At 48.6% G+C, this 24,455-nt stretch overlaps 2 protein-coding genes across 2 annotated transcripts in view; one reads left to right on the plus strand and one right to left on the minus strand.

Annotated features, from left to right (window-relative positions):
- The first annotated feature begins 1,813 nt into the window (after positions 1–1,813).
- RLN3 (relaxin 3) lies at positions 1,814–16,524 on the plus strand. Its single transcript, XM_086936476.1, has 2 exons — positions 1,814–2,052; positions 16,094–16,524. The coding sequence occupies exons 1-2, from the start codon at positions 1,878–1,880 to the stop codon at positions 16,390–16,392; spliced, it is 474 nt and encodes a 157-aa protein (XP_086792602.1). The 5' UTR covers positions 1,814–1,877; the 3' UTR covers positions 16,393–16,524.
- Positions 16,525–19,644: 3,120 nt separating this feature from the next.
- The window catches only part of LOC147748711 (uncharacterized), a 32,536-nt gene continuing 27,725 nt past the window's right edge, over positions 19,645–24,455 (minus strand). The window contains exon 2 of the mRNA XM_086928391.1: positions 19,645–20,258. Within this exon, the coding sequence (XP_086784517.1) occupies positions 19,645–20,258 (614 nt within the window). The remainder of the gene's footprint in view (positions 20,259–24,455) is intronic.

The following is a 24,455-nucleotide window of genomic DNA, read 5'->3' on the forward strand; positions in this document are numbered from 1 at the left end:
TGGGCCCCTCCGCTAGCCCCAGGGCCTAAACAAAAAACCTTGCCACCCCGCATGGCCCGTAGCACACCTGTGGGGGGCAGGGGCTTGCTGTAGCCCGTGACCAGCTCGCGGCGTGGGGGTGGTGGGGGAGGCCAAGCCCCCAAGAGAGAGCTGTGACTTAGTCGCGTGGGGTGGTGGGGAGACCCTGAAAGAAGGCCCTACCCCCGAGAGCGTGGCTGCAGCCTTGCCGACGAGGCCTGAGGCAGCTGCTGCCAGCGGGACCACAACCCTTCCTGCCCCGACACCCGTCCCGCTCCCTAGCCCCGAAACACCCAAGGTCCCGTCAAGAGTTGACTGAAATGGGGCAAGGTCGGGCTGGAGCTGGGACAGTGTCCCTCACGGGCAATGCCCGCGTGGTGGGGCCCCTGCTTGGGCCGGGGTGGAGGGGGGGAGAGACAAGGCCCGCATTGCACTAACCTCGTGGTCCGATGCGACCTCGATGCAGCAGCTATCAAACGGCGTCAGGGTGAGGAACAAAGAGGCCGTTAGGTGGGCGGGGGAGGAACTTATACCTCTCCCCTTCCCTCACCTCGGCCGGAAGTGACGAGCGGGACCCCAAAGGGGTCTCCGGACACTAGGCTATCCAGTGTGCCATCCTGTGGCACTAAAGGGGCCTCCCTCTTATGCGGGTCCCTTGCTGGGACGTCATCGGTCAGCCCACATTGTTTTGTACTGCAGCGGATGCTGCAGTTCAGTGTGTGGATGTACGTCCCTGATGGACCTGCTTGGTCCAAGGGGCCTATGCATACAAGGCCACATTTCAGAACAGGAAACTGGGAGATTTTGAAAACAAAATCGGGGGAAATTAATTTTTTAATTTCTATTGAGGCAGACGGAATTTCGGGAGGGAAACAGCTAAAATAAAACCAGAATAGGGAGTCTGGCGCCTGGATCGGGTCTATAGGCATGTTTGCCTATGTTCTAGTCTTGTACGAGTCCTTCTCTGGGAAGTTGAGGTGTGCACCCCCACGTCTTCACTTCCTGCCAGAGTAAAGTCCCTTTGCGTCTCAGCGGAAGAAGGGCAGCGCCTGCGTAGCACCAGCCGTGGCGCCGAAAGGTTATCTCCAGCCCCCGATAATTGCCGGCCTCGCCTATGCCCGAGCAGCTCAGCCATGCCGGCGGTCAGAAATATCAACATGTCAAGATGGCGCGGAAGAAGAAGACGCGGCCATTGTTTCATTATCCAAAGGAATAAATTAGCAGGTCTAGGCCTGAGAGATCACGTTATCTGCAGCGCCTTTGATGCGCCAGACTACGGAAGCCATCGAGGGGAGACTTATGTTGCGGGAGGCGCACTTTTGTGGGAAGCGCGAGTTTTAAGGACATGGCCGTGGGTATTGTCTCAATTATCAACAGGAATACATTAGCAGTCTTAAATATTAAAGGTCATGGCCGCCCTTTATCTGCGTGCCTTCGATGTGCAGGGACAGGATAAGGAATGGAGGCTAGTCACCTGCATGAGAAGAGGGGGGAGTGTGTGTGGGGGGGGGGGGTGCACTTTTGTGAGATGTTCTCTGCAGATGGAACTTTGAAACAACCAATGTATAATTATCAGTGCTAAGCCAAAAGGTTAGAAAAACCAGAAAGGTCACGTTGTGGTACCTGAAAGGTCGTGTGGCGCCTGTTATCTACTGTCCCTTCTGACGCATGAAGTGACGAAAGCCCACTAGGAGATGGAGACATGGGGAAGAGAGAGTGCACCTTTGGAAAGTTGTGGACTCTATAAAAGGTCTAGTAAAGGAAGACGAAGTTGGGCACCACTGAGCGCAGCACTGAACCGCAGCGTAGAAGGCACACGGCAGGTGAACAGCGGCACAAACAAACCTCCGACCCACACCATGCACAAGGTCCTGCTGGTGGCAGCCCTCTGGCTGCTGGCTGGAGAGCAGGGTGTGGAAGCCGAAGTCCGGAACCCTCCCTATGGCGTGAAGCTTTGTGGGAGGGAGTTTATCCGTGCTGTCATCTTCACCTGTGGCGGTTCCAGATGGAGGAGATCTGGGGGCATGATGACAGGTAAACTGTTCCATGCATTTTCTTAATTTATTTTGTGGCTAGAGTTACTGGCCATCATTAGTGTTAGTTCAATCAAATGGAGGGGTTCAATCAAATGGAGGGTCTGATCCAGTGCTTAATTTGTAAAAGATTAAGTGCAGGTGCCCAAAGCTCTGCTCTGGAGGTGCTATTAAAATTGGTGCCTGGAATTCCAAGGCTTTGCAGACAGTCTTGAATTCACCTCAGGCCTCTTTAATCCACTGCTAGACACCACAGCCCCTTTATCTCGCTATTGCCGGTCCCTGGTTTCACCCTTTGTATCTTTTTTTCAATCGTTTCATTTCTCTGTCTTTTCACTTTGTGTATTTTTTCCTGTCTTGATTGCGGTCAGTATCTGACCAGGGAAAATACTTACTGGTCCCCAAAAATGAGTGCTGGTAGGCCCCACCAGCAACCATGACTCATATTAAGCACTGTTGAGGAGTAGACAGACTAGGCAGAGGTCTGCAACCTTTTCTATAATACGAGCTATAAAGTAAAAAAAATATCGGCCCAAGCTACTACTATTATTAGTTTTGTAATAGTGACCACATCGAACAAGATGACATTAGTGGCCACCTCATGCTAGTAAATAATAAGTTTCCCCAATGCCGCATAATTTATCACTCAAATATCAGCTTTAAATATAACGTGTATTTGTAAAGTGCTAATTTACCCCATAGAGTATTTTGGCTCTGAAGTACATTTATTATTGTTAACCCCTTCTATGCTGATGACAGCCCCCAGCCGTCATGCATCACGGTGAACGTGTGCTGATGACCGCTGGGGGCCGTCATGAACCCGCCCACTCTTTAAAACGGCCGCACAGGCACAGAATCGCGGCCTCGCCCAAGGGGTTAATCAACTGAATGGTTGAATTGGAAATTCAACTGGAAATTCACCCATTTTAGACAAACTGCCAATTATGTGTTCTGAAAATGCACACATTTTCATCTTATATACATGCTTTTGAATTTTGGTATACATATATTCATTTGGCAATGCAAAATATTCTAATGTAGTGAATCGGGCTGCACACAGGAGAGCTACTTGCATCTAGTTTGAGCGTTACCAGTAGCTCACGAGCTACTAGTTGGAGAAGTCTGCACTAGAGGGTGTTAGATATTGTTTGATTGAATAGGCCACATATTCATGGATGCATTTACAATGCATGCCTTTGCGGGCTGTACAACGAATGTGTTGTTACCTACCACGCGTTCCATTACAACACAAGTTGTTACAACAACTTGTTTTAGGGAAGTGCTGGAGTTTGGAATAGTATATTTTACTATTCCAACTCCAGTCTTGGCAACAGTAGGAAAGGTGTTGGATTTAAAATCCAACTCTGAGTTCCCTAAAGCAAGTCTTTGTAATGACTTGCGTTGTAATGGAACGCATGGTAAAGACGTGTTCGTTGTAGTGCCTGCGTTGTAATGGCACTGCGTTGTTCTGACACGATTTTAAACACTGTTTCCCTGTTTGATTGCAAGGAATGGTTACACAAAAGGAGAGTTTGTGATTTGTGAGGAGAGGTGTTGACAGAAGAAATATAGTAGGGAGTGAGGCAGGCAAGCATGCGACAGAAGAGGCTGCACTCAGGTATCGTAAGGTATGCAGTAGCATGCATGCTAACCCTCCGGATTCAGGCGCAAGACCACCGATTTGAAGTCTAGTCTCCTGCCTCCTGATTCCTGCATGCAAATACCCAATTCCTTGGAGGGCTTCTGCCCTCAGGGACTGATCTTGTGTGACTCTGAGTACATACTGCCAGTAACCTACGTATGCAGGCCAATGCACTTTTTTTACGCTCTCTGCTTGCCACAGCGCTTCTCTGTGCTCCTAACAGGTAATGAAAATAAATGAAATATTTGCATTGCTCCTATCCGATCCTGCAGCAGCAGTTGCAAGTCCCATACATGGCAATATACCCTATTCAGGCCTCAATAAAAGTAAATAGGAGAAATACATTCTACTGATTTTTTTAAAATCTCACCCTTTCATCTAAAATGTTGCCATGTATCGAGTAGTGGTAGTAAAATTAAGGCGGGTGTAACTACGTCAGTCTCTTATAACTGTGTGATATTTGAACTTGATTGGTGATGTGTGTATTTATGTGTTGGTGCATGGGCATGTTTGCCTCAGATTGTGTGTAGTTCGGTGCATACATTTATAAAATTGTCGGTGTGCGGTGGGAGTATGAGAAATAAGGGGGAGGTGCGCCTGCTTCTAGTGCAAGTGCACGCTTCTGTGCATCTGTCCAGTATGTTCGTGTGTCACTGGTCTCTTTTTGTGTGATGTTGCATGTTTGAAAGTTATTTGAATGTTTCTGTATGCCGGTATGTCCCATTGTATGTCTGCATAGGCATACGAGTGGGGAATTGTGAATCTGTGTGTTGGGAAGAGAGAATGCTGAATCCTCTGTGGATTTATTTATGTAATGCTTTTAATATTTTAATTTTTAATTTGCACTTTCAGTAAGTGCCTTCTTTTTTCTTTCACTTTTTCTTACAACCACTGCATCTACTGAATGCAAGTTTCAAGTTTCAAATCAACCTGGTGAACTCCTACATCTCGCTCAAAAGTTCAACCCACTCCCTCCAGTGCATGTGGATTTAAATGTACCCAATGAGGCGTCTCTGTCACCTCGTGTATATAAATCAAACATCGCAAAGTGCATTTGTGCTTGGAGGGTTGGGGGTCAAATAGAAAACTGAGGGGACTGGCATCCATTCTCAAATTTTCGGTCCATGTTAAGGAAATCTGTGGTCATTTATCTTATTTTCAGGGGATTTTGGGGTCCTTTATCGGCATTTCCCAGGGATTTGGGTTAATGATTTATCATCATCACAGGGAGACCTCGACCCCTTGATAATTTTAGTGAGATCTCGGGCCACCCTTTTGGGATTTTAGGGAAATAAGGAGCCAGCCTTGAGTTTCATGCGACAATATTGACTTGTCTATCCTTTCTCGCAGTTTTTTTTTTAATCCCCATAATGTGAGTGATTTCTCATTGTATTCACTGAAATACTGGGCTCTTGCCATTAAATTCACGAAGTCTTGGTTTAATTGGTCACCATGGTATACGTGTTAGGTTATTTCAGAGTGTTTCAGAGAGATGTGAGAATTTTTCCAATATTGAAAGGGAGATATATTGGTTTACTGTTTTAAGCAGATTAACCCCCAGATGCATCAAAATTATGTTTTGCGAGTCCTTAATAGCGAATTTTAAGGAATCGCTATTAAAGACTCGGAAAACGGGATGCATGTAGGAATTGCAATGTTATTTGCGATTCCTAGGGTGCCAGGGTGTCCAAAGGATACCCTGTTGCACCCCTGAAAGGGTAATGTTCACTGGTGTTGCGCACACACATGTCCCAAGTCCATGTGTGTGTGTAATATACAACTTAGAAAAATGCACTAGTAGTAGAACTTTATTGCATGATTAAAAGAAAACCGTTGCAAATACAAAATTTAAAATATCAAGAATGCGTTAAAAGAGGGAGTAGGTTGGTCCGATAGGAGTGGGGATAACCAGTGGATTCTGCCAAAATGTTATGCCGATGGAAGATCACAGGCCATGGGCCCCTCACAGAGTTTTCTAGCTGCATGATCCATAAACCTTACTAGAGCGCAGTTTAGTTTGGTGTTCCTAGGGTCAAAGCAGGCCAAAACAGCTGCTCTACAGGTTCTGATGGTTTTTGTATTCCAGAGGTGCTTTAGAAGGGCCCGTCTTTCGATCAGCAGTCTTGGGCAGAGGCATGTGATGTGTATGATGTCTTCTTTGTGAGACCCACAAAGGCGGCATAAGTCTCGGCCGTGCTCTCTTTTCCATTTTGGCAAGTGTACCAGCAGGTTGATGACACCCAGTCTCAATTTTAAGAAACTTAGTTTCGTTTGTGCAGTGAAAGATACGGTTAAGTACTGCTGTGGGGTCAACAGGGTGTAAGATTGCAAAGTCAACCAACCATGACTTCTTTTTGCTAGACAAGCCTTATCTTCCACTATTGAAAGTTGTTTTGTGCTTATTTTCGCCAGCCGTTTGAATTCCTTCTGGCTTGCATACATGCTCCAGAGGTCATTTAGGCATAGGGTTGTTAGGCTTTTTGCCCAATAGTCATGTCCTGCTCGCCATGAGTTCGTATCAAGACTTGCCCACGGGTGGTGTCCTAAGCTTCCTTCCTTCGATGACCTCAATTTGTGGCAGCACACGAGAAATGTCATGGCTCTAGCGAGTGATTGTTGGCAAATTCCCAGTTCCAACCTAATTTGGGCCGGTGATGTTTGGGTTGGTAACTTGAACACTGATCTATAGATCTTTGTGATGATTTTGTCCAGTTGGCCACTGTCCAACCCTTTTAGGACTTCACTGCCATAGGTTAAGGTTGGAATAATTTTTGCCTGGGCGACCTGTATTGTCGGTGCAAAAGTTGGGCCTTGTAGTTTCTTTTGAATTGAACCAATTGCGAAAGCAAGTGCGGCCCCTTTCCTTTTTTGTTCCTCTAAGTAAGATTTGTATTTATCATTATTGTTAAAAATGACTCCAAGGTACTTTTGACTTTTGGATTCTGTGATACTTTCCTTGTTCAGCGTCCAAGACAATTCCTTTGATTTCCCTGGGCGAGCCGCCAAGATTTTGGTCTTCTTGTTGTTGATCAGGAGTTCGTTCTTCTCCGAATATTCAGAGGTAGCGTCCAGGAGCCTTTGCATTCCGATCTTAGTTTTACTGAGGAGAACCACGTTGTCAGCATATAAAAGGTTTGACAGCAGCAAGCCAGATACTTTGGGAGCATGAGAATTGACCTTATTAAGGGCTTCGGGAAGGTCGGATAGAAATAAGTTGAAAAGTGTCGGGGCCAGGACGCAACCCTGTTTTAAGCCTTTTTCCGTCGGAATTGGGCGGGATAATCGTGAGCCGTCCCCGATCTTGATCCTGACCCATGTATCCTGATGTAGGAGTTGTATCGCTCTTAGGAGGTCAGCTGGAATGTTTAGTCTGGACAGCTTCTGCCAGAGCTTAGCTCTGTTCACATTATCAAAGGCCGCTTGGAAGTCAATGAATCCCATATAGAGTGGGCAGGACCTGAACTTCGCTTGGTCAATCAGGCAGGAGAGGGTCATGAGATTGACTGAGGTGCCAGTATTCCTTGTAAAGCCAGTTTGATTTGGAGGAATTACAGAGTTGTCATCTGCCCATGCTCTGAGTGAATTGAGCAACACTCCCGCAAAGTACTTTGCTTCATTGTCGATAAGGGCGATGAGGCGGTAATTCTTTGGGGAATGTTTGTCCCCGCCTTTGAAGATTGGTGCAAGGATTGATCCCCGCCAAGAGGCCGGTATGATGTTATTCTGCATGACTGAATTAAATAAGGTGCTTAGCTTCGCAGCCCAGAATGTTGCATCTTCCTTAAACAAGGCTTGTGGGATTCCTCCTGGACCTGGGGCACCGTCCTTCCGTCCCTTTTTGATCAATTTTTCAATTTCTGCCTTCTGAATTGTTGTAAGTTCAGGGCTGCTTGCGGTCGAGAAACTACCTTTTGTTGTTTCCGTTATTTTTTTTTTAGCATCATTAAAACATTCCTTCATTGGGGGATTTAAGATGTTCGGGTCAGGTGCCCAATCAGCCCCTTTTTGAGCCGCTTTGTCTTTGGAGGGGAAGCTCTGGTACGGAGAATTTGCTTCCCTGTGGTTGAAGTGATGCTGGAGGAAATCAACCCACTCTGACTCCAGTATACATGAGGAAGCAACTTTGGGTACGCCACCAGATATGCTATTGATTGTGCGCCAAAACCTGGCGGAGTTGTTCGTTCTTATATCTTGCTGTAATTTGGCCCAGAACGAGTTCCATTGATTTCTGCGTAGCTCACTTTTGACTTTCTTAAGGTGACTGCGGGCCTCTCTCAATTTCGTTATTTTTGTAGGATCAGTTGGATCAGTTTTTAATGCCCGCCATGTCCGATTCATGGATCTTGTTGCAGATTGAATATCACGATTCGAGCTAGGTGTCAGCTTTTGCACAGTCTGGTTTCCGAGCTTTATCGGTTTTGCATATTTGTCGGTGAGTTCGGTTGCAAATATTGACCAATTGGTTATTATGTCGTCCGGGCACCCACTTTGGCACTCGATAATTTGTTTGGCCTCTGTTGCTACTTGTTGGAAATTACTAAAGGAGCATTTAATTCGTTTTAAGTTGATTGTGAAGCTGTCGAATTGCAATGCCCTTTCTGCGTCGTGTTGCGTGAGACTAAGCCTCAGCAGTATTTCTTGGGGAGAGTGGTCACTTTCTGTTCTGCTCCCAAGACTGTAACCTGTTGTTTGCTGGAGGAGGGAAAGGCTGACAAAGGTATAATCAATTAATGAAGTGCCTTTTTTTGATAGATAGGAGAAGCGAGGAGGCTTATCTGTGGGAAAACGCCCATTGAGGGCTCTAAGGCCCAGGTTTTCAAGGTTGCCTTGTAGGGAACGTCCCTTTGGGTCGTCCTTATGCCATCCTGCCCGGTCCTGCGATGGTATCTCCCAGATGTTGTCATGTGAATTGGTGACCTCATTTTTTTGTAGATCCGACATTAACCACATGTTGAAGTCACCTGATAGTAGTATTTCTGCATCAAGAGGTCCAGTTTTCACTCTCACTACTGTCGCTATGGCTTCTTCTACAAAGGATTGCCTTGATGCTGTGGTTGGACGGACATAGACGTTCATTAAGATCACTGTCCAGCGTGGACCTTTACTGGAAGTGTGAGAAAGTCTTACGCACTGTAGACAGTGTGATGAGCCCAAAAGGTCCCAAGAGGCGACTGCGTTTTTTGTTGATATGTAGATTGCGAGGCCGCCGCTCCCTCTACCTAAGTGATTCAGTTTCTGGGCTGGAATATGATGGGTTTTGAAGCCTTCTATGTGCTGTGCTTCGAAGAGCCATGTCTCCTGAAGTAGTATTATGTCGAATCCTCTAAGATAGGTGATTGTGGCGTTGTCCTCGAGTTTACTTGTAAGACCGTTGATGTTCCATGAACAGATCTTTAGGAGTGGTGTTTCATGTCGATGTTCCCTGTAGGGCTGTCATCATAGTAGTCGAGTTGTATTCAAAGTGCCGGCCAACCATGACCATGTACCGGCCTCTTCCGGGCCCCTGGTTGATTTGGTCCCGTCTTCTCTTGATTTCCTCTGTTTGTGGTCGGGAGTGGGGGATTTATTGCGTGCCCCCCTAAGGACTGAATATACTGCTCCCCTCCCTGCTCATCTGTGTTCATCATCCTGGCTTGCCTGCAGAATGTGTGGGTAGCCCGCTTCCCTACCCGGTTGTATCTGTATGCCCCATTGTTTGAAAGTGTCGGTTTGCCCTAAGATGATGTTCATTGCCTCTACCGAACTCCAGGTGACCTTTGTGGTTTCATTTATTTGGCCTTGACTCGGTGCAATAAATTCTATCGATGTTATGTCTTGTGTGGTTATTACATTTGTCAGACCTGCTGCTTGGGTCAGCTTTATGATATTCCCCCGATTTAACACGTCATGGCTGCCTTTAGACTTGTATTCTGGGTAGAAGTAGGTAAAAAGGGCAAGCCCACTCAGTGATGCACTGAGCGCCCTTGGAGTTACCTCAGTTGGTTGCACACTTGACCTGTATACAGTTTTCGCCAAGGGGCCCATGGAGCGATCCTCGATCGGCACACCGACAAGCCTTTCATTTTTTCCATGTCCCACGGATCCTTTGTTGCTCGCTGGAGTTACGCCCTGTGTGTTATTGGCACCGCTAACTGTGAATGCCTGATTTGAGGTCGTAATACCGCTGAGTTGACTTGTCTTGTGGCAGGAAATTTGGCTCTGGGTCTTAAGGTTCTGTGTGTTAAGTGGGTTTGGGGGGGCCGTGTGGGGAGTCATGGATTGCTCATTTGTCCCACTATGCTCCCTTTTTCCTTGAGGTGCCGTTACTGATTTAGTTTCTGTTGTCGCTAGGGAGATGCCCCTCTTCCTTCTTTCACTGTCCTGCGTGATTGGTTGATCTTCCTCTACGGTTATAGGCTCAGAAGAGTTTTTTGGATCGGTGTCCCCTGTGGCTACCGGACGTCTAAAGGTTTTAAACATCGGGTACAGGCTTAGATCTTGTTTGCCCCTTCTCATTTTATTGCGTCCTTTCTGCTTCCTTTGTCTTTTCACCTTCCCATCAGGGGCTCCCGGCTCTTTTTCGATTGAGGAGAGAGGGGAAGAGTTTACGCTGCTAACGACCGGTGAGTATTGCTGTTCAGTAGTTGGGCAACTTTGCCCAGATGGGTCTTGGAGTAGGGAGGAGTTGGTCCCTTCTGCCCCACTTGGCCTTGAGTTGGTGGCTGGTTTTTTTTCCGGAACTTCACTTAAATTTCCTTGGTCGGTATCGCTGACAGTTCCAAGGGAGGGTTTTGCTTTTGCGATTTCTTTTAGGTCTACCACAAGCTTTTCCATGATCCCTGGTAGTGTGCTGAGCTTATCCACTATAGGTGTACAGTCACATCCTTGTTGCGAGTGGACTTCCGCTTCTTGGGCACGTCTGATCAAGCTGTTCAAGTTTGAGATCCTGTCGTCAATTTTGACTACATACACGGCAAGTGTGTTTAGGAGGCTGATTTGTATATCCATTTTATCTGCCTGATAAGACATTGCGTCAGCTGACTTTTGTAGAATGTCAAGGGCAGTGGCCCACGCCTTCTCTTGTTGGCGGTCCACGCTTACATCCGGCCTTAGTTGTGGTGATAACTGCGGGTGACCAGGAGCAGTGTCCCCGTATGAGTGCAGCATTTTTTTCCATTCCTTTGACTCGAAGTAGGAGGGTTCTTTCACACCCCCCTCTGCTTCCTCTGCACCCTCTAGCGCTTCTGTAAGCTCAGGCTCAGGGTCAGGCTCAGTTTTCCTCACTCTATGTTGTCCCTGTTGGACCGAGACTATTGCACCATCCCCATAGTGGTTGCCAACTCCTTTTGTCCTTGCGACTGAAGCGCTAGCCTTTTCTGAGTTGTGGTTTCCTGAGTAGATCGGAAGTTCGCCATTTTGGCTGCACGGGATGCTGAAACTGAGTTCATGTAGCATTCCATAGGAGTCTTCTAAATTGCTAGATTTTTCACCAGATGGATCTGTTAGGGGATCCTGTGTATTATGTGGGGCGTTGAATATGGCAACAGAGGATAGCGCAGGGGATGGTGCCGAGTTGAGCCGATGCCCTCGCTGGATTAAGGCGGACTTGGCCACTGGACTGCCCCTACACTCAGTTGGAAATCCTGCTGAGGGTTTGGTAGTGACGGTGGCTGATGTGGCTGATGTGGGGCTGCTTTGAGGAGTCCGAATCCCCCCGTTTGCATCAGAACTGCCCTTGATGATGGTCACTAGAGGACTTAAAGGGGTTGGAAGGCCCGTGATATTCTCGTTGCTTGAGAAGACCGCCGAACCGGCGTCTTTTAAGTAGAACAGTTTTGATGTTATCTTTGGCTGATAGCCAAAAGTGTTGCAGGCCGCCCTGTCTTTGCCCTTCAAGGTGGAATTAGACATTCTGTCTGTTGTGGTTTCTGTGTCACACAGCAACAGGTTGGGGACCTGCTCAGAGTCCGTTGTTGCCCTCGCAGTTTTCCCTCTGCTTTTCTTTTTCTTTTGCGGGCCCAGTATCCTTACCCTGCCTGATCTCATCCCAGATGGACAGGATGCAGCGGGAGGGCGAGAAAGGGCAGGAAAGAGCGCGGGACCTCTGCCCTCACTTCTGTGGCTGCTTCAGCTACTACCTCAGCCGTTTGTCTCCGGCCGCTTAAAGCTGAGGAACTGATCGCAGGTTTGTGCCACACCGAGCTGCAGGACTATTAGAGCGGCTGCACGTGAGCCATCACAAACCCCGTACTCCCGTGCACTTCATCTCACCACTCCTCCCCTCTCGCAGGCAGTAAGGGCAGAATGGCAGGAGGGCAAGGGGACAGGAGAGGCTGCTGCAGCTGCCTCGGCAAATGGCAAAAAAAAAAAGTCACTGGCTGCGGTTTATGAGCTTTATGAGCTCAGCGGTTTTGCGGCGGTGCTGCTGCGGGGGAACGCCACTGCAGACTCCTTGCTCCTCGCCCCACTCGCTGACCAGACGCCGTTGTCCTACCTCTCTGCAGGCGGGATCATGAGGACGCGTGGGCTCGGCCTTCGGATGGAGCTCGGTCCTGTCAGAAACCGCCGGTCTTTTCCCCGCCGTCAAACCGGCCCGGCTCGACTCCCCTCTTTGCCTCCGGCTCTGCTCCTCTACACAAGCCCAGCTGGTGCACCGCCACGCAACAGATCGGCCCACGGACAAGATGCTCAACAGCGCCAAACAGGAAAAACAGTGCATATTTCTAAGTTTTTGCTTTTTACCACGTAGTTTGGATTTGCGGTAAATAGCGACGCCAGATTGCGAATTCGCAATCTTGGAATGGTTCATGCATTGCATTTAAGGAAACACAAATTACGATTCCTTAAATGCAATCGCAATTTGAGAACTCGCAATTATTTGCGAATTCTTAAATTGTGAGTGCATGAACCCTTGATGCATCTCAAATGCCATTTTTTCGGGCGCAACTGGCCGAATTTTGCGATTCGCACCGTTTGGGCTCGTAAAAATGCTTGATGCATCTACCTGATAGTTTCCTTTCAAACTGGCATCACTGCGCTGAATTTACTGTCCTTAGGTGCTCATACAATATATGTAACTACTAGGAATTGTCTAGTTTTAAATGTAAAAATTGTATTTAAAAAACAATTCCAATATCGTTTATTGTAATTGCCATTGGTACTGAATGTACAGTTTTTTATTATTTAATTGCGTTTGTTAAATTGTGATTTGTGCTGGGCGTGACATAAGTCGGTCTCTTACATGCCCTCTTTTTTGCGGATGTACTTGTCCAGGTTTGAGGGAGATTGGCAGGTACTGGAGTTAGAAACCGGCGATGGATTGATTAAAAAATGTTTGCATTTGTGTTTTATATTTTTAAGTGCTATGTTATACTGCTCATTTAGAAATGATTGCACTGTTGTGTTAATTATGCTTTCTGTCCTCACCATAGGAACTGGCACATTATTTATACAAATAGCTGATATTTGTTTCCTGGTAGTTCCTAATGTAAGAACTAGAATGTTATTCCTCCCCAATATCTGATATTTTCTTTCCTCTTTTCCCCTTTCTTTTTTCCGGATTTCTATTTTTATAGCACCCTCCACCCCAGGCTCTCTCTTTAAGGCAGCCCTCAGTATAGGAGGCAGTACGTTATTGATTGCTTGGTTACTCTCTGAATAGAGGCGGTTTAAGGCAGGAGTAAAGTGCGCAATAGTCCAGGGCGCCATGTTCCAAAAGGGCCTCCTGGGAAAGAGAACGTTCTCTCTTTTTACATATCTCACCCATGTCTTTCTGTATCTCAATTTCAACTGTTTCTGCATCATCGCGTTTTGGAAAGTTTAATGTATAATTCAATATTTTTGGGAATAATTTGGGCTTGGATTATCAGAAAATGGGCGATAAAATTCAAAGTTATTCTAAGCAGGGACCGCCAAATATGTTTTGACCAGATCCCCCCAAAATACCTAAAATGACACTAAGCTCTCAATTTAGGAGATGGCATTAATCACCAACATCTCTGATTGGTCCCAATGGTGTCTGTGTACTAGAAGGCATCTTATTGGTCACAGTATCTGTTAGACATCTCCATTATGGAGCCAGTAAAGAAAGTGACAGGCTACTGATCACCAATATCTGATATTTGCTTTCTTCTCTCTCCCTCACACACTCTTTCTCTCTCCTGTTCTCGCTCCCTCCCTCTCTAACTTTCCCTTTCTCTTTCGGTACTCACCTCCCTGTCTCACCTTGGTGATCCTCAACAGGATATATGTATCATCTGGTGGCTTGTCTGTGGAAGCAGTCACAGGTCAGTCTCTCACTTTGCTCCTATCTCTTAGTTTTCTCGTCTCTGGTGTCCTAGACTCTTGCTGTGTTTCTTATAGCTCGTTGTGGCCTTAAACATCAACGGCGTCACGCTATTGATCCCCAATATCTAACATTGTCTCTCTTCCTCATATGTTCTGGTAGCTCCCAAAATATGATAGAGAGGACATGTTCTTAATCCTATTTGTCAGTCTGTGTCTCTCTCATAGTATTATTGCTCCAGGATAGGAGACGATATCTTCTTGATCACCGAGATTGGATATTTATATTCTAGGGGGGATACGTATACACAATGCTATTTTTCCACAATGTTTGATTTTTTGTTCTGTAGCTCAGTGTAGGAGAAAGTATGGTATTGATCCCTAAGAACTGATAATTATTGCCTGGTGGCTCTCAGTGTAAGAAACTGCGTGTTATTGATCCCCAATAACTAATATTTATTGCCTCGCAGCTCTGGGATTAAGCAACGGCGTTTTATTGATTCCCCATATCTGATACTGGATTTTTGTTCAATGTACGCCTCTGTATTCATCTAATGCCCTCTTCTCTCACTCAATGCTCTTGAGTGGAGAGTTATGCTTTAGATCAATCTCTCTTTCACTTTTTCATTCTCTTAGGACGAGATGGAAAAACATTAGGAATACCGATTTCCTAATTGCTATTCTCTCCGAATCACAATTAGGAAATCAGTATTCCTAATGTATGAAACTCATTGAGTTTCATTTAGGGACTCCTTGTGGGTCGCAAATTGACATGCCTCATGAATATTAATGAGGTAGGCATCACAGCTATCACAGGGATGATGGCCTACTGAGGTCAGCTGACCACCATGTCTGTGATTGCTTTTAAGTAAAGTAACCTTTTTTTTTTAATACAGCCTGCTTTCCTTAAAGGAAAACCGGATGTGTTAAAAAAGAAAACAAAATGCAAAATGTAATTTGGTAATAAGTTACTGAATCGCATTTTGTACACTTGGAGCCTCATGTATCAACATTTGTAATAGCGATTACCTAATAGCGATTTGCAGCGAATCACAATTAGGTAATCGCTATTACAAATGTATGAAACTCCAAGAGTTTCATATAGCGATTCATAGGGGGTCGCAAATCGACCTACCTCATTAATATTAATGACGTAGGTTGCAATTTGCGACCCCCTAGGAATCGCTAAAATCACGGGGATGGTGGCCTGCTGGGGTCAGCAGACCACCATGTCCATGATTGCATGATTGCTTTTAAACAAAGCAATCTTTTTTTTTAAATGCAGCCCGTTTTCCTTAAAGGAAAACGGGTTGCGTTTAGAAAAAAAATGAATAGTTTACTTTTCATTTTTTAAGAGCAAGCAGTTGTCAGTGGGACCACTGCCTGCTCTTAAAAACAGTTTTTGCATACATTTACAAAGGGGCTGGGGCCTCTTGGAAACCTCTTCTGTTTGCGGATGGGTCAAGTTGGTGGTAAAATGCGAATGTTTTGCGACCGCATTCATGGTCACAAAAACTCATACGTATTGTTACGATTTGGTATTTGGAAGGTAGGCCCTAAACACGCCCTTTAAATACCGAATCGCAAACCCATTTTGCGATTTGGTAACTAGTTACTGAATCGCAAAATAGGGTTTGATACATGTGAAAAGCATTTTTTTGCTTTCGCAAACCGGACGATTCTAAGATTTGGCCCATTTTGCGGACGCAAAAATGCTTGATACATATTGCCCTCAGAAAAGGATTCTTTCAGTCGCAAACGGACTGAAAAAATACTTTGTTCATCTGACACCTAGTGCTTCAGTAAAGGATACACCATTACACCATTCTTGAAATCAGATATTTACTTTATGGAAGGAATGAATATAGGAGCGAGATGTTATTGATACATATTGACCGCTATTTATCTCCTGTTGGATATCAGTTTTGGAGAGGAACACATTTTTGATCTCATATATCAAACACTTGTGTCTTAGAGGGGCACGGTAACGACACAGAATTATATAAATCACTTTACATTTGTACTTGTTACCTGTTAGGGCTAAATATGGAAGACTACTGAACCCCAATATGTAATGAATATGTACAATATGTACTGAACCCCAACATGTGCTTTTCTTTCTCTCTTTCCCTCTTAGCGGATCTGCTCGATGGTCTCACTGGCCCTGGTACCGCAGAGTCCGAGGAAGGCCTAACGATCGACTGGAACATGGCCGGCTTCTCTAACAAAGAACTGGGTGACTATGGAAGTCTGCCGGCCTGGCGAGAGCTGTTGACTGGCTCAGTGCGACAGAGTCAAGGGCCTGGCGGGGTATCAGGCGAGGGGCTGGGCTCTCTCCGACCCTCAGAGCGTCGGGGACGTGATGTTGTTGTGGGCTTGTCCAACACCTGCTGCAAGTGGGGATGCAGCAAAAGTGATATCAGCTCCCTGTGTTGATATCCGGAGTTTGGGCCTAGGGCAGACCGACCCATGCCTACACTGGAAGCAAATGCGGGTTTCCGCCTGTAGATCCCTTGGACTCATATCTCGACTGTGAAATTGAAGTTGTCTTGTGTTGAACACTTTACAACCCTGAATTAAAAGGCTACTTCAGTAAACAAAGTGTGTTTGTGTCTCTCTCAACAAAGGAACTATTGTATCCCACTGTACCTTTCAGCAGATAAATACAGGTTGCTTCAATGTCTGTCTTTATTAGCAATCGAGTAAAACAAGCATTGACAATGCCGTTCAGTCTAGCTTATAACTGAAAATGTAAGCCAGATCAGATTTGTCGCCTTGCCAGTGTTTTTTTGTCCATCTTCTGGGACTTTAAATGCGTCAAAAGCTTGCCCTTGTTCGCCAATGTTTTCTTTTGGAGTTTTGGCTAAGATGGGGTGTATCAAGCACGGTTTCATGGTTAAGTGTGAAATGCTGTTTAATGGTAAGGTATTTGCTAAACAGCAATACATATATTACAGCCTTTAATCCAACACTAAAGGACATTCCTATAACCACCCCACTAAAGCATCCTAGCAATAACACCGCCCTAACCAAATCCATCTCAGCTCGCCGCGTCCCGATATCTGCAACTCGCATCCTAAATGTCACATGTATTCACCTTTCCTTAGCCCCCTGTAACCATGTCCCTTTTCCCCTCACTGTTGTTTTCCTCTTCCCCGTCCTATAGGGTCTACAGTCCATTGCCAAACCTATATTAGTTACCGAGATAATGTCTCCTCTAATACTGGTGCCACATCTTCCCTTATTCCACCTAAGTAATGCTTATTTTCTAGGAAGAACAAATGCACTCTGTCCTCTCCAAATAATCTGTAATCACAAACTGCAATGTGTGTTGTTTCTTGCTGTATACCTGCAGCCGCACAAACACCTCTCATTTCTCTTAATCAACCCTCTACACATCCTCTTGTGCACTAGCTCTGTACAAGTTGTAGGCATACTGGCCCAGAACCTCTTAATCTCCCTTGGGTCCATCTTCTTAGCTTTAAGCAACATGAGCTGAGGAAGGCCATTTTCCAGTAGAGGACTACCATTAACTTTGGGCACTGAACAAGTCCGCTAACGTCAGCAAAGACTGGCCCTACCCCATACCCTGTTCACTCACCACTGCATAGATATCCACCTTTCGGTCTGGCCCAGTTGTTTACCGAATGGCCTTGTTTATGCTTATTTGGTTCCCCATATTATGAATGAGTGTCCTGTAATCCAGGCCTGAATCATTCTGCCCTTGGGGACAGGGTCACAACGTGAAGCCTAAAGACTAGCAAATCAGAGAAGTTATTTTTGTTAAGAAATACTCTTTACTTAAAGTGGCTTTTTATAACCCTCTCACTGAAACATTCTGTTAAAAGGGTGAAAACCCCTCACCAACACATTAAGTAGCAGCTTCATCATAGAGGTTCTCTTTCACCAGTACAAACTAGTGCCTGGTGGGCTCATTCAAAGCTCTTGTTGAGATTGAGTGTCTCTTGGATATGAGAAGGATCGAGGGTACGCTTGAAATTGTATTAACAATCGAATAGAATGCATACTGCAGCTTTGTTACACCTCACATGCCCCTGATTCCATATTATACAAGTTTAAAAGCTGAAAGGAGAATGGGTAGTGTTAGGACACCTTCCTCATCTCTGTTAAATGGTCAACATATTTCTGCCCTTCCTAATATGTGACAATATCACTGGGCTTTCATCAGGACCAAATTGGCCTTTCTGTGTAATGCTACCTACCCTATATTATGTAGCATCAGTTAGAAAATCTAAAATGAGATGCCAGCCAATCTTCATGGACATCATTTAGAGGTCGCCAGGGGTCCCCACTGTCACTCCTGGCTTGCCCCTTGCAATCCTGGCAATGCCTTTGCGATCCTTGGCCTCAAAGGTATCAAAGGCAATGCAAGGAACATAAATTAAACAGGGCTCTCGAAGGGTTATTTACTTTCTGTTGCCTGCAAGAAATGGGAACATTTCTCTGTTTAGTAAAATATGCTACCGTCTTACACCATTTATGACCTAGTGGCTCCCCTCTGAGTTGCCCCATAGATTACTTTGCAGACGGTATATTATGGTACAAGAAATACAGAAAAACAAAAAATAACAAACTTGCAAAAATGCGTCTCTTTGTGTCTGGCTGTCCCTGGTTGTCTAACGGGAAAGGGAAATATAGAAGAGGCCAGGGAAAGAGGACCAGGGAAAACTGAAAGAATGGAAGAGAGAAATCGTGCAATAAACAGACCACGCAGTGTCAGCGTAAAAGGCCATTTTATTAGACCAGAACTGCGAATCTGTACATAACAGTAACATCAACAATAACAATAACAGCAAACCCCCCACTCACACTTCCCCCCTCATTCGTTTTATTCGTCCCGCTTCATCACCAGGCCCTAGAGGCTCCAACCACCTTTCTTCTTGCCCCTCAATCACTCGTCATCAAGCCCCCACTCCTTGCGTCATGCCATTCACGCTTCTATCCGTCCTACGAACTCCCCCCCCCCAAGGGATGGGTGTGCCCGCTCTTGACCCCCTTGTCCCTTCAAATCCTGCCTACAGCAGCTCTGGCCTAAACTGGCAACGCTATGGACCGACCCAAAAAACCACCTCCAGCTGCCGGGTGGGAGGGTGGCCTTTTAATCTCCCTCCCGATGGTGCCAGGCGCAGAAAGAGGAAGTTCCCTTCCTCCCCCGCGCTTAAATACCCACCCCCTAACTCCTCCCCTTCCCCTACCTGGCCTATCCCCTGCGCGAAAGACCCCGGGGGAAGACTAGTCTGCGACTCTGCTTCCCCCGGGGCCCGGCATCGCGCAATAAACAGACCACGCAGTGTCAGCGTAAAAGGCCATTTTATTAGACCAGAACTGCGAATCTGTACATAACAGTAACATCAACAATAACAATAACAGCAAACCCCACACTCACACTTCCCCCCTCATTCGTTTCATTCGTCCCGCTTCATCACCAGGCCCTAGAGGCTCCAACCACCTTTCTTCTTGCCCCTCAATCACTCGTCATCCAGCCCCCACTCCTTGCGTCATGCCATTCACGCTTCTATCCGTCCTACGAACTCCCCCCCCAAGGGATGGGTGTGCCCGCTCTTGACCCCCTTGTCCGTTCAAATCCTGCCAACCAGTGAACCCCCTGTAGGGCGGTTCACTGCCCCACCCCCCTACAGGGCCGCCCATCCAACAAAAACACACCATTCACTCCCTGCGACACCAAATAGCCTCGTTCCACAACTTGCTCACCACATCCCTCATCTCCATCATGTAGTACGCATTGCCCAGCTGAGACAAGTGCACCCCGTCATCCCTAAAAACTAACGGCTCTTCCAGTCGAATCCCGGCATGTGCAATAACCTTAATGTCTTTGTCCGCACAGTAGAGTCTCATAGCCCTATTGAGTTTCCTCCGAGCCTTCTCAATGGCTCCATGTTTTACAGCCCCTCTCCACACTTTCCTGGGGACCAGCTCCGTCCAGGCAATGCAGGTCCCCGCAAGCCTCGATTTCAAAACCTCCAGGTCCCTTTGCATGAGTTGTAACAACGCCAATCCAGACAGTTGCACCAAGTCGTCCTCCCCCAGATGAATGATCAACAAATCCGGGCATCCCCTCTGTGGGACCATCTTCGCGAGCCAGGGCAGTAGTGCCCCCCATCGCATACCACTCCTGCCCCACCATTGTACCTTGTGCAATTGTCCTTTTAGTCCCAGGTTACGGCCGTAAACCTGCTGCTCCGCATATTTGGATGCCCAATGCACGAAGGAGTGCCCAACAATCCAAGTCACCGTCCTACCGCCCGGTCCACCCACGCAACCTACGAAGAAAAAGATGTTAGAACAAGCAAAAAACAGTGCGAACAACCAACACCCTGCCTGGGACCAACCTACTTCCTCACATACCTCTCACAACATCGCGACTTCCAACGCCCAATCCTCCTAATCCTATCCCAGGACCAACCCAACCTGGCCGCCGCAGTCGCACCCCCAATGCGGAAAGAGTGGGTCCTGAAACCAGCCTCATCCATGCCCAAACGCCTCAAGGTCATACGCAACACAGCCAACAACTGGCCAGCCGTCACTCTCGCACCAGACGCATGGCAAAAGATCTCTCCACAGCGCACCCCGCTCATCCCCAGGAAAGTCCGCCACTCCAACACCGGGCAAACCGCCCCGCCAGACTCGTTCAACCACACCCACTTGCCTCTGCCTAATTGATCCGTTTTGGAGTAACGCAGCCAAATACCCAGGCGCCCCGCATCCACACGAACCTCCTCAAACAACCCACCAGCCCCACGTCTCGTACCCAACAGCTCAGACACCCGGAAAGCCCCAAAAAACATCGACACCATGCACAAACGAAAAAGACCCACCTCAACCGGGTCATAACAGCATTCCGGCAACACCCCAACCAGCCGGACCAACAACCCAAACGTCACTGCCTCTCGCAGCCGACCCCCCCGTTCCCGGCCCCAACCCCGCAACATGCGTGCCAAAATCACATCCTTAGTCGGGTCAAAACCCAGGAACAAAACACAGTAGAACGATATCCCTGCCAACTTCCCAGAGATCGTAGCCGCCGTCAGACCGCGGTCCATGCAAGCCAATACGTAACCCCTCAGCCCCTGCACCACAGTCGACTCCCCGCTCACAACACCATCCACCGTCCAGCCCATGAAAGCACTAAATTCAGACCATGCTAAACGATAAGTCCTCCTCGTGGTCGGAGCCAGCGAACCTTCCACCAGACCAATCATCCTCACTCCCCCAAGGCCCAGATGCCGGCCGGCAGCTCGGTCTTGCACGTATCCGCTCCCGGTGCCAGGTGTCGAAACCGCTGCCACTGCGAACGAGACAAAGCATCCGCAATGTCATTATTCGCCCCAGGGACATGCTTAGCCCGAAACACCACATTCAGTCGCAGGCACACCAACATGAACCTTTGCAGCAGCCGCAGCACTCGCAGGACCCTTGCCCTCTGATGATTCACCAGCTCCACCACCGTCATATTGTCGACGTGGAAGAGCACAGACCTATTCCGAAATTCCTCCCCCCACACCACCAGTGCCACCAGCAAAGGGAAGAATTCCAAAAAGGCAATGCTCCTGCCCTGTTTGATCCAGGAGGCCGGCCAGCTCTCTGCACACCACCTGCCGTCCCAAAAAACACCAAACCCCGCTGACCCAGCCGCGTCAGAGTAAATTTGGCATTGCCAGACCGCCCTTTCCTCGTCAAAGTCCAAAGACACACCGTTGAAGTCCTGCAAGAAGGTAATCCATGTCCTCAAGTCCGTCCTCACCCCCATGGAAATCCTGACCCTGTGATGTGGAAGCACTGCCCCCGACATGGCCATGCCGAGCCGCCTGCAGAACGTCCGCCCTGCCCGCACGACCCTACACGCAAAGTTAAGGAAACCCAGAAGCTTTTGCACTGCCCTCAAAGGAATCCGTCGTTCCCCCACAGCCCACTCCAGACAAGCCAGAATCCCCTTAACATTGGCCGCAGGAAGGCGCGCCAACCACTGCACCGAGTCCAGTTCGATCCCCAGGAAGGTGATGCAACAGCTGGGACCAGCCGTCTTCTCGGGCGCCAGAGGCACCCCAAACTGCAAGGCCATCTCCTGGAACCGCGACAGGGCCCTGCCGCAATCCCCGGTCTCTGACCTCCCTAGGAAGAGGAAATCGTCCAAGTAGTGAGTGACTTCACGACACCCACTGACCCGCACCAGGACCCACTGCAGAAAAGTGCTGAAAAGCTCGAACAGAGCGCAGGAGATGGCACACCCCATGGGCAAAACCTTGTCCACGTAGATGGCCCCCCCAAACTGCAAACCCAAGAGTGAGAAATCCGCAGGGTGAATAGGCAGGAGACGGAAAGCAGACTTGATGTCACACTTCGCCAATTCCGCACCCGGCCCACAAACCCTCACCAGGCGGATCGCATCGTCCACCGACGCATACAGCACTCTCGAATCCTCCACTGCAATAAAGTCGTTCACTGACTGACCCTCCGGCCACGACAAATGGTGAATCATCCTGAACTCCCCTACCTCCTTCTTCGGTACCACCCCCAACGGGGAAATTATCAGGTCTTGCAATGGCCAGTCAGTAAACGGGCCAGCCACCCTTCCTTCCTCCACCTCTTTCCCCAACTTAGCAGATACCACCCCCGGCGATTCCTTTGCAGATCTCAAATTCTCAGCCCAATGGCGCTCCCTGGGACCCTGGTAGCCCACTCTAAAGCCCTCCGTGAACCCCCAGAAGAGCCGCGCCGCAGCCTCCCGATCAGGGTAGCACGAGAGCCACGGGGCCATCGCCTCCACCCTAACCGGTGTAGGCGCCCTTCGGTCCAGGCTGGCCCTGCCCCTTGGCGTTCCTCCACTGCTCTGAGGGGGTGGTGAGCGTGAGGCACTGCGTAAGGGCATGCTTCCCGCCACATTTCGAGCACTCGTGTTTGAACTTACAGGGGTACCTGGAACAGTACCCCTGATTGTAGCTCCAGCATGCCCCCGTGGAATAACCCCCCTGCTTGGACTGTTGCCCTGAGACAATGGTCCTGGGCACTGTTCCACCCCCCGCCCCGCCTTGGGCGGGACGCGGCGGAAAAGACCGATACACTACCGGCAAGCCGCTGGCCGTATGGGTGGACGCCGTCGAGTGCGAAGACGCCATCCACTGCATCCAAAGTTCCTGATCCACCTCCCCCCAACTCTTCTCCGGATTCGCGCTAACCCTAGCCCTAAACTCCTCATCGTAGCTTAACCAAGCAAAACCCCCAAACTGCATCTGGGCCTTGCGAATGATGTCCATGTACTTAAACATCGCAATCGCCCAGTCCAGATACTTCTGGCAATAAACACTGGCATAGATCAAGAACGCTGACGTCCAATTCTCCATAGTCACCGGCACCCTAGGGTGCCTCGTCAGCTCCCACTCCTCCTCCTTAGACCCCTTGGCCTGCACCTCCCTATGAAGTAACTTAAAATGTCCATAAACTCATGTTTCCAGATCCGATCCTTGAGTTTCTCCGATAGATGTGACCCAAGAGGCATCGCCAGCCCCATATACGGCAGCTTTTTAGGCACCTTCACTCCCTTCTCCTCCTTACCATCACCTTTGTCCGTCTGCACCCCCAAAGTGACCGACTTACCATCCACCTTCTTACCCTCCTCAGGTGGACCGCCCGATGGCTTCTCCGCCTCCCGCACAGAACCGTCCCCCACACCCACCGACCGGCAGGTCCGTTTTCGGCCTTCCCCCTCCCTTGGAGCGTCATCCCAAGCTGCCCACCAGGCACCCTCACCTGTGAGTGCTGGCGTCCGCTCCCGGGGCCATCCTCTGGACTCCGTCCCCCGGACCGCCTCCGATCCGGCCTTCGTCTTCGCCACCGTCTTGACCTGTAACACACCAAGGTCGTTGTCTCCCGCTGCGCCGCCTACGCCTTCCAAGTCATCCTGCACCTCCCCTTCTTCCAGCTCCTCACTCTCAGCACTATAATCCAACTCAAGCACCGGATCCAGATCCACACCCACACTGTCAACGTCTTTCACCGCACGCTTCACACCTTTCTGCACACCTCCCCGCCCACGCACTCCAGAACCGCCACGTGCCGCAGGTGCCCGAGCCCTCGATGGAGGGAGAGCCGCCGCGGACTGCCCTACTGCTTCCGGCCTGCGTCTTGGAGCCGTCTTGCGCCCCGCCAGGCACCCCCAAGGTTGCCGACCCCCGCCGGCTTGGATCCCCTCCCACCCCTCAGGTCGCTCGAACCTGAGCGGGCCCCAGCACCATCGGGCCTCAAAGCCGTCCTGGCCGTCCCTACACCTGCCATACCCCCCGAGGGAGGGATGGCCTGCACTGCCTTCCTGGCCCTGACCCTCCTGCCTTCCTCCTCCCTCTCCGCTTCCCTTTCCTCCTCAGAGGTCGGGGTGGGAGGGCCCTCAACCTCATGGCCCCACACAGCTCCCACCCTAGCTCGAGTCTCCTCGGCCCACTTGACCTCCTGAATCTGCTCCAAGA

The sequence above is a fragment of the Lissotriton vulgaris genome, chromosome 1_1 (assembly GCF_964263255.1).
Source record: "Lissotriton vulgaris chromosome 1_1, aLisVul1.2, whole genome shotgun sequence".
NCBI lineage: Eukaryota > Metazoa > Chordata > Amphibia > Caudata > Salamandridae > Lissotriton > Lissotriton vulgaris.

Bases quoted from the DNA above. Each gene is read 5' to 3' on its own strand.
- RLN3 (XM_086936476.1), top strand. From the start codon at position 1,878: ATGCACAAGGTCCTGCTGGTGGCAGCCCTCTGGCTGCTGGCTGGAGAG. The intron at 2,053-16,093 runs GTAAACTGTTCC...TTTCCCTCTTAG, and splicing joins ATCTGGGGGCATGATGACAG to CGGATCTGCTCGATGGTCTC.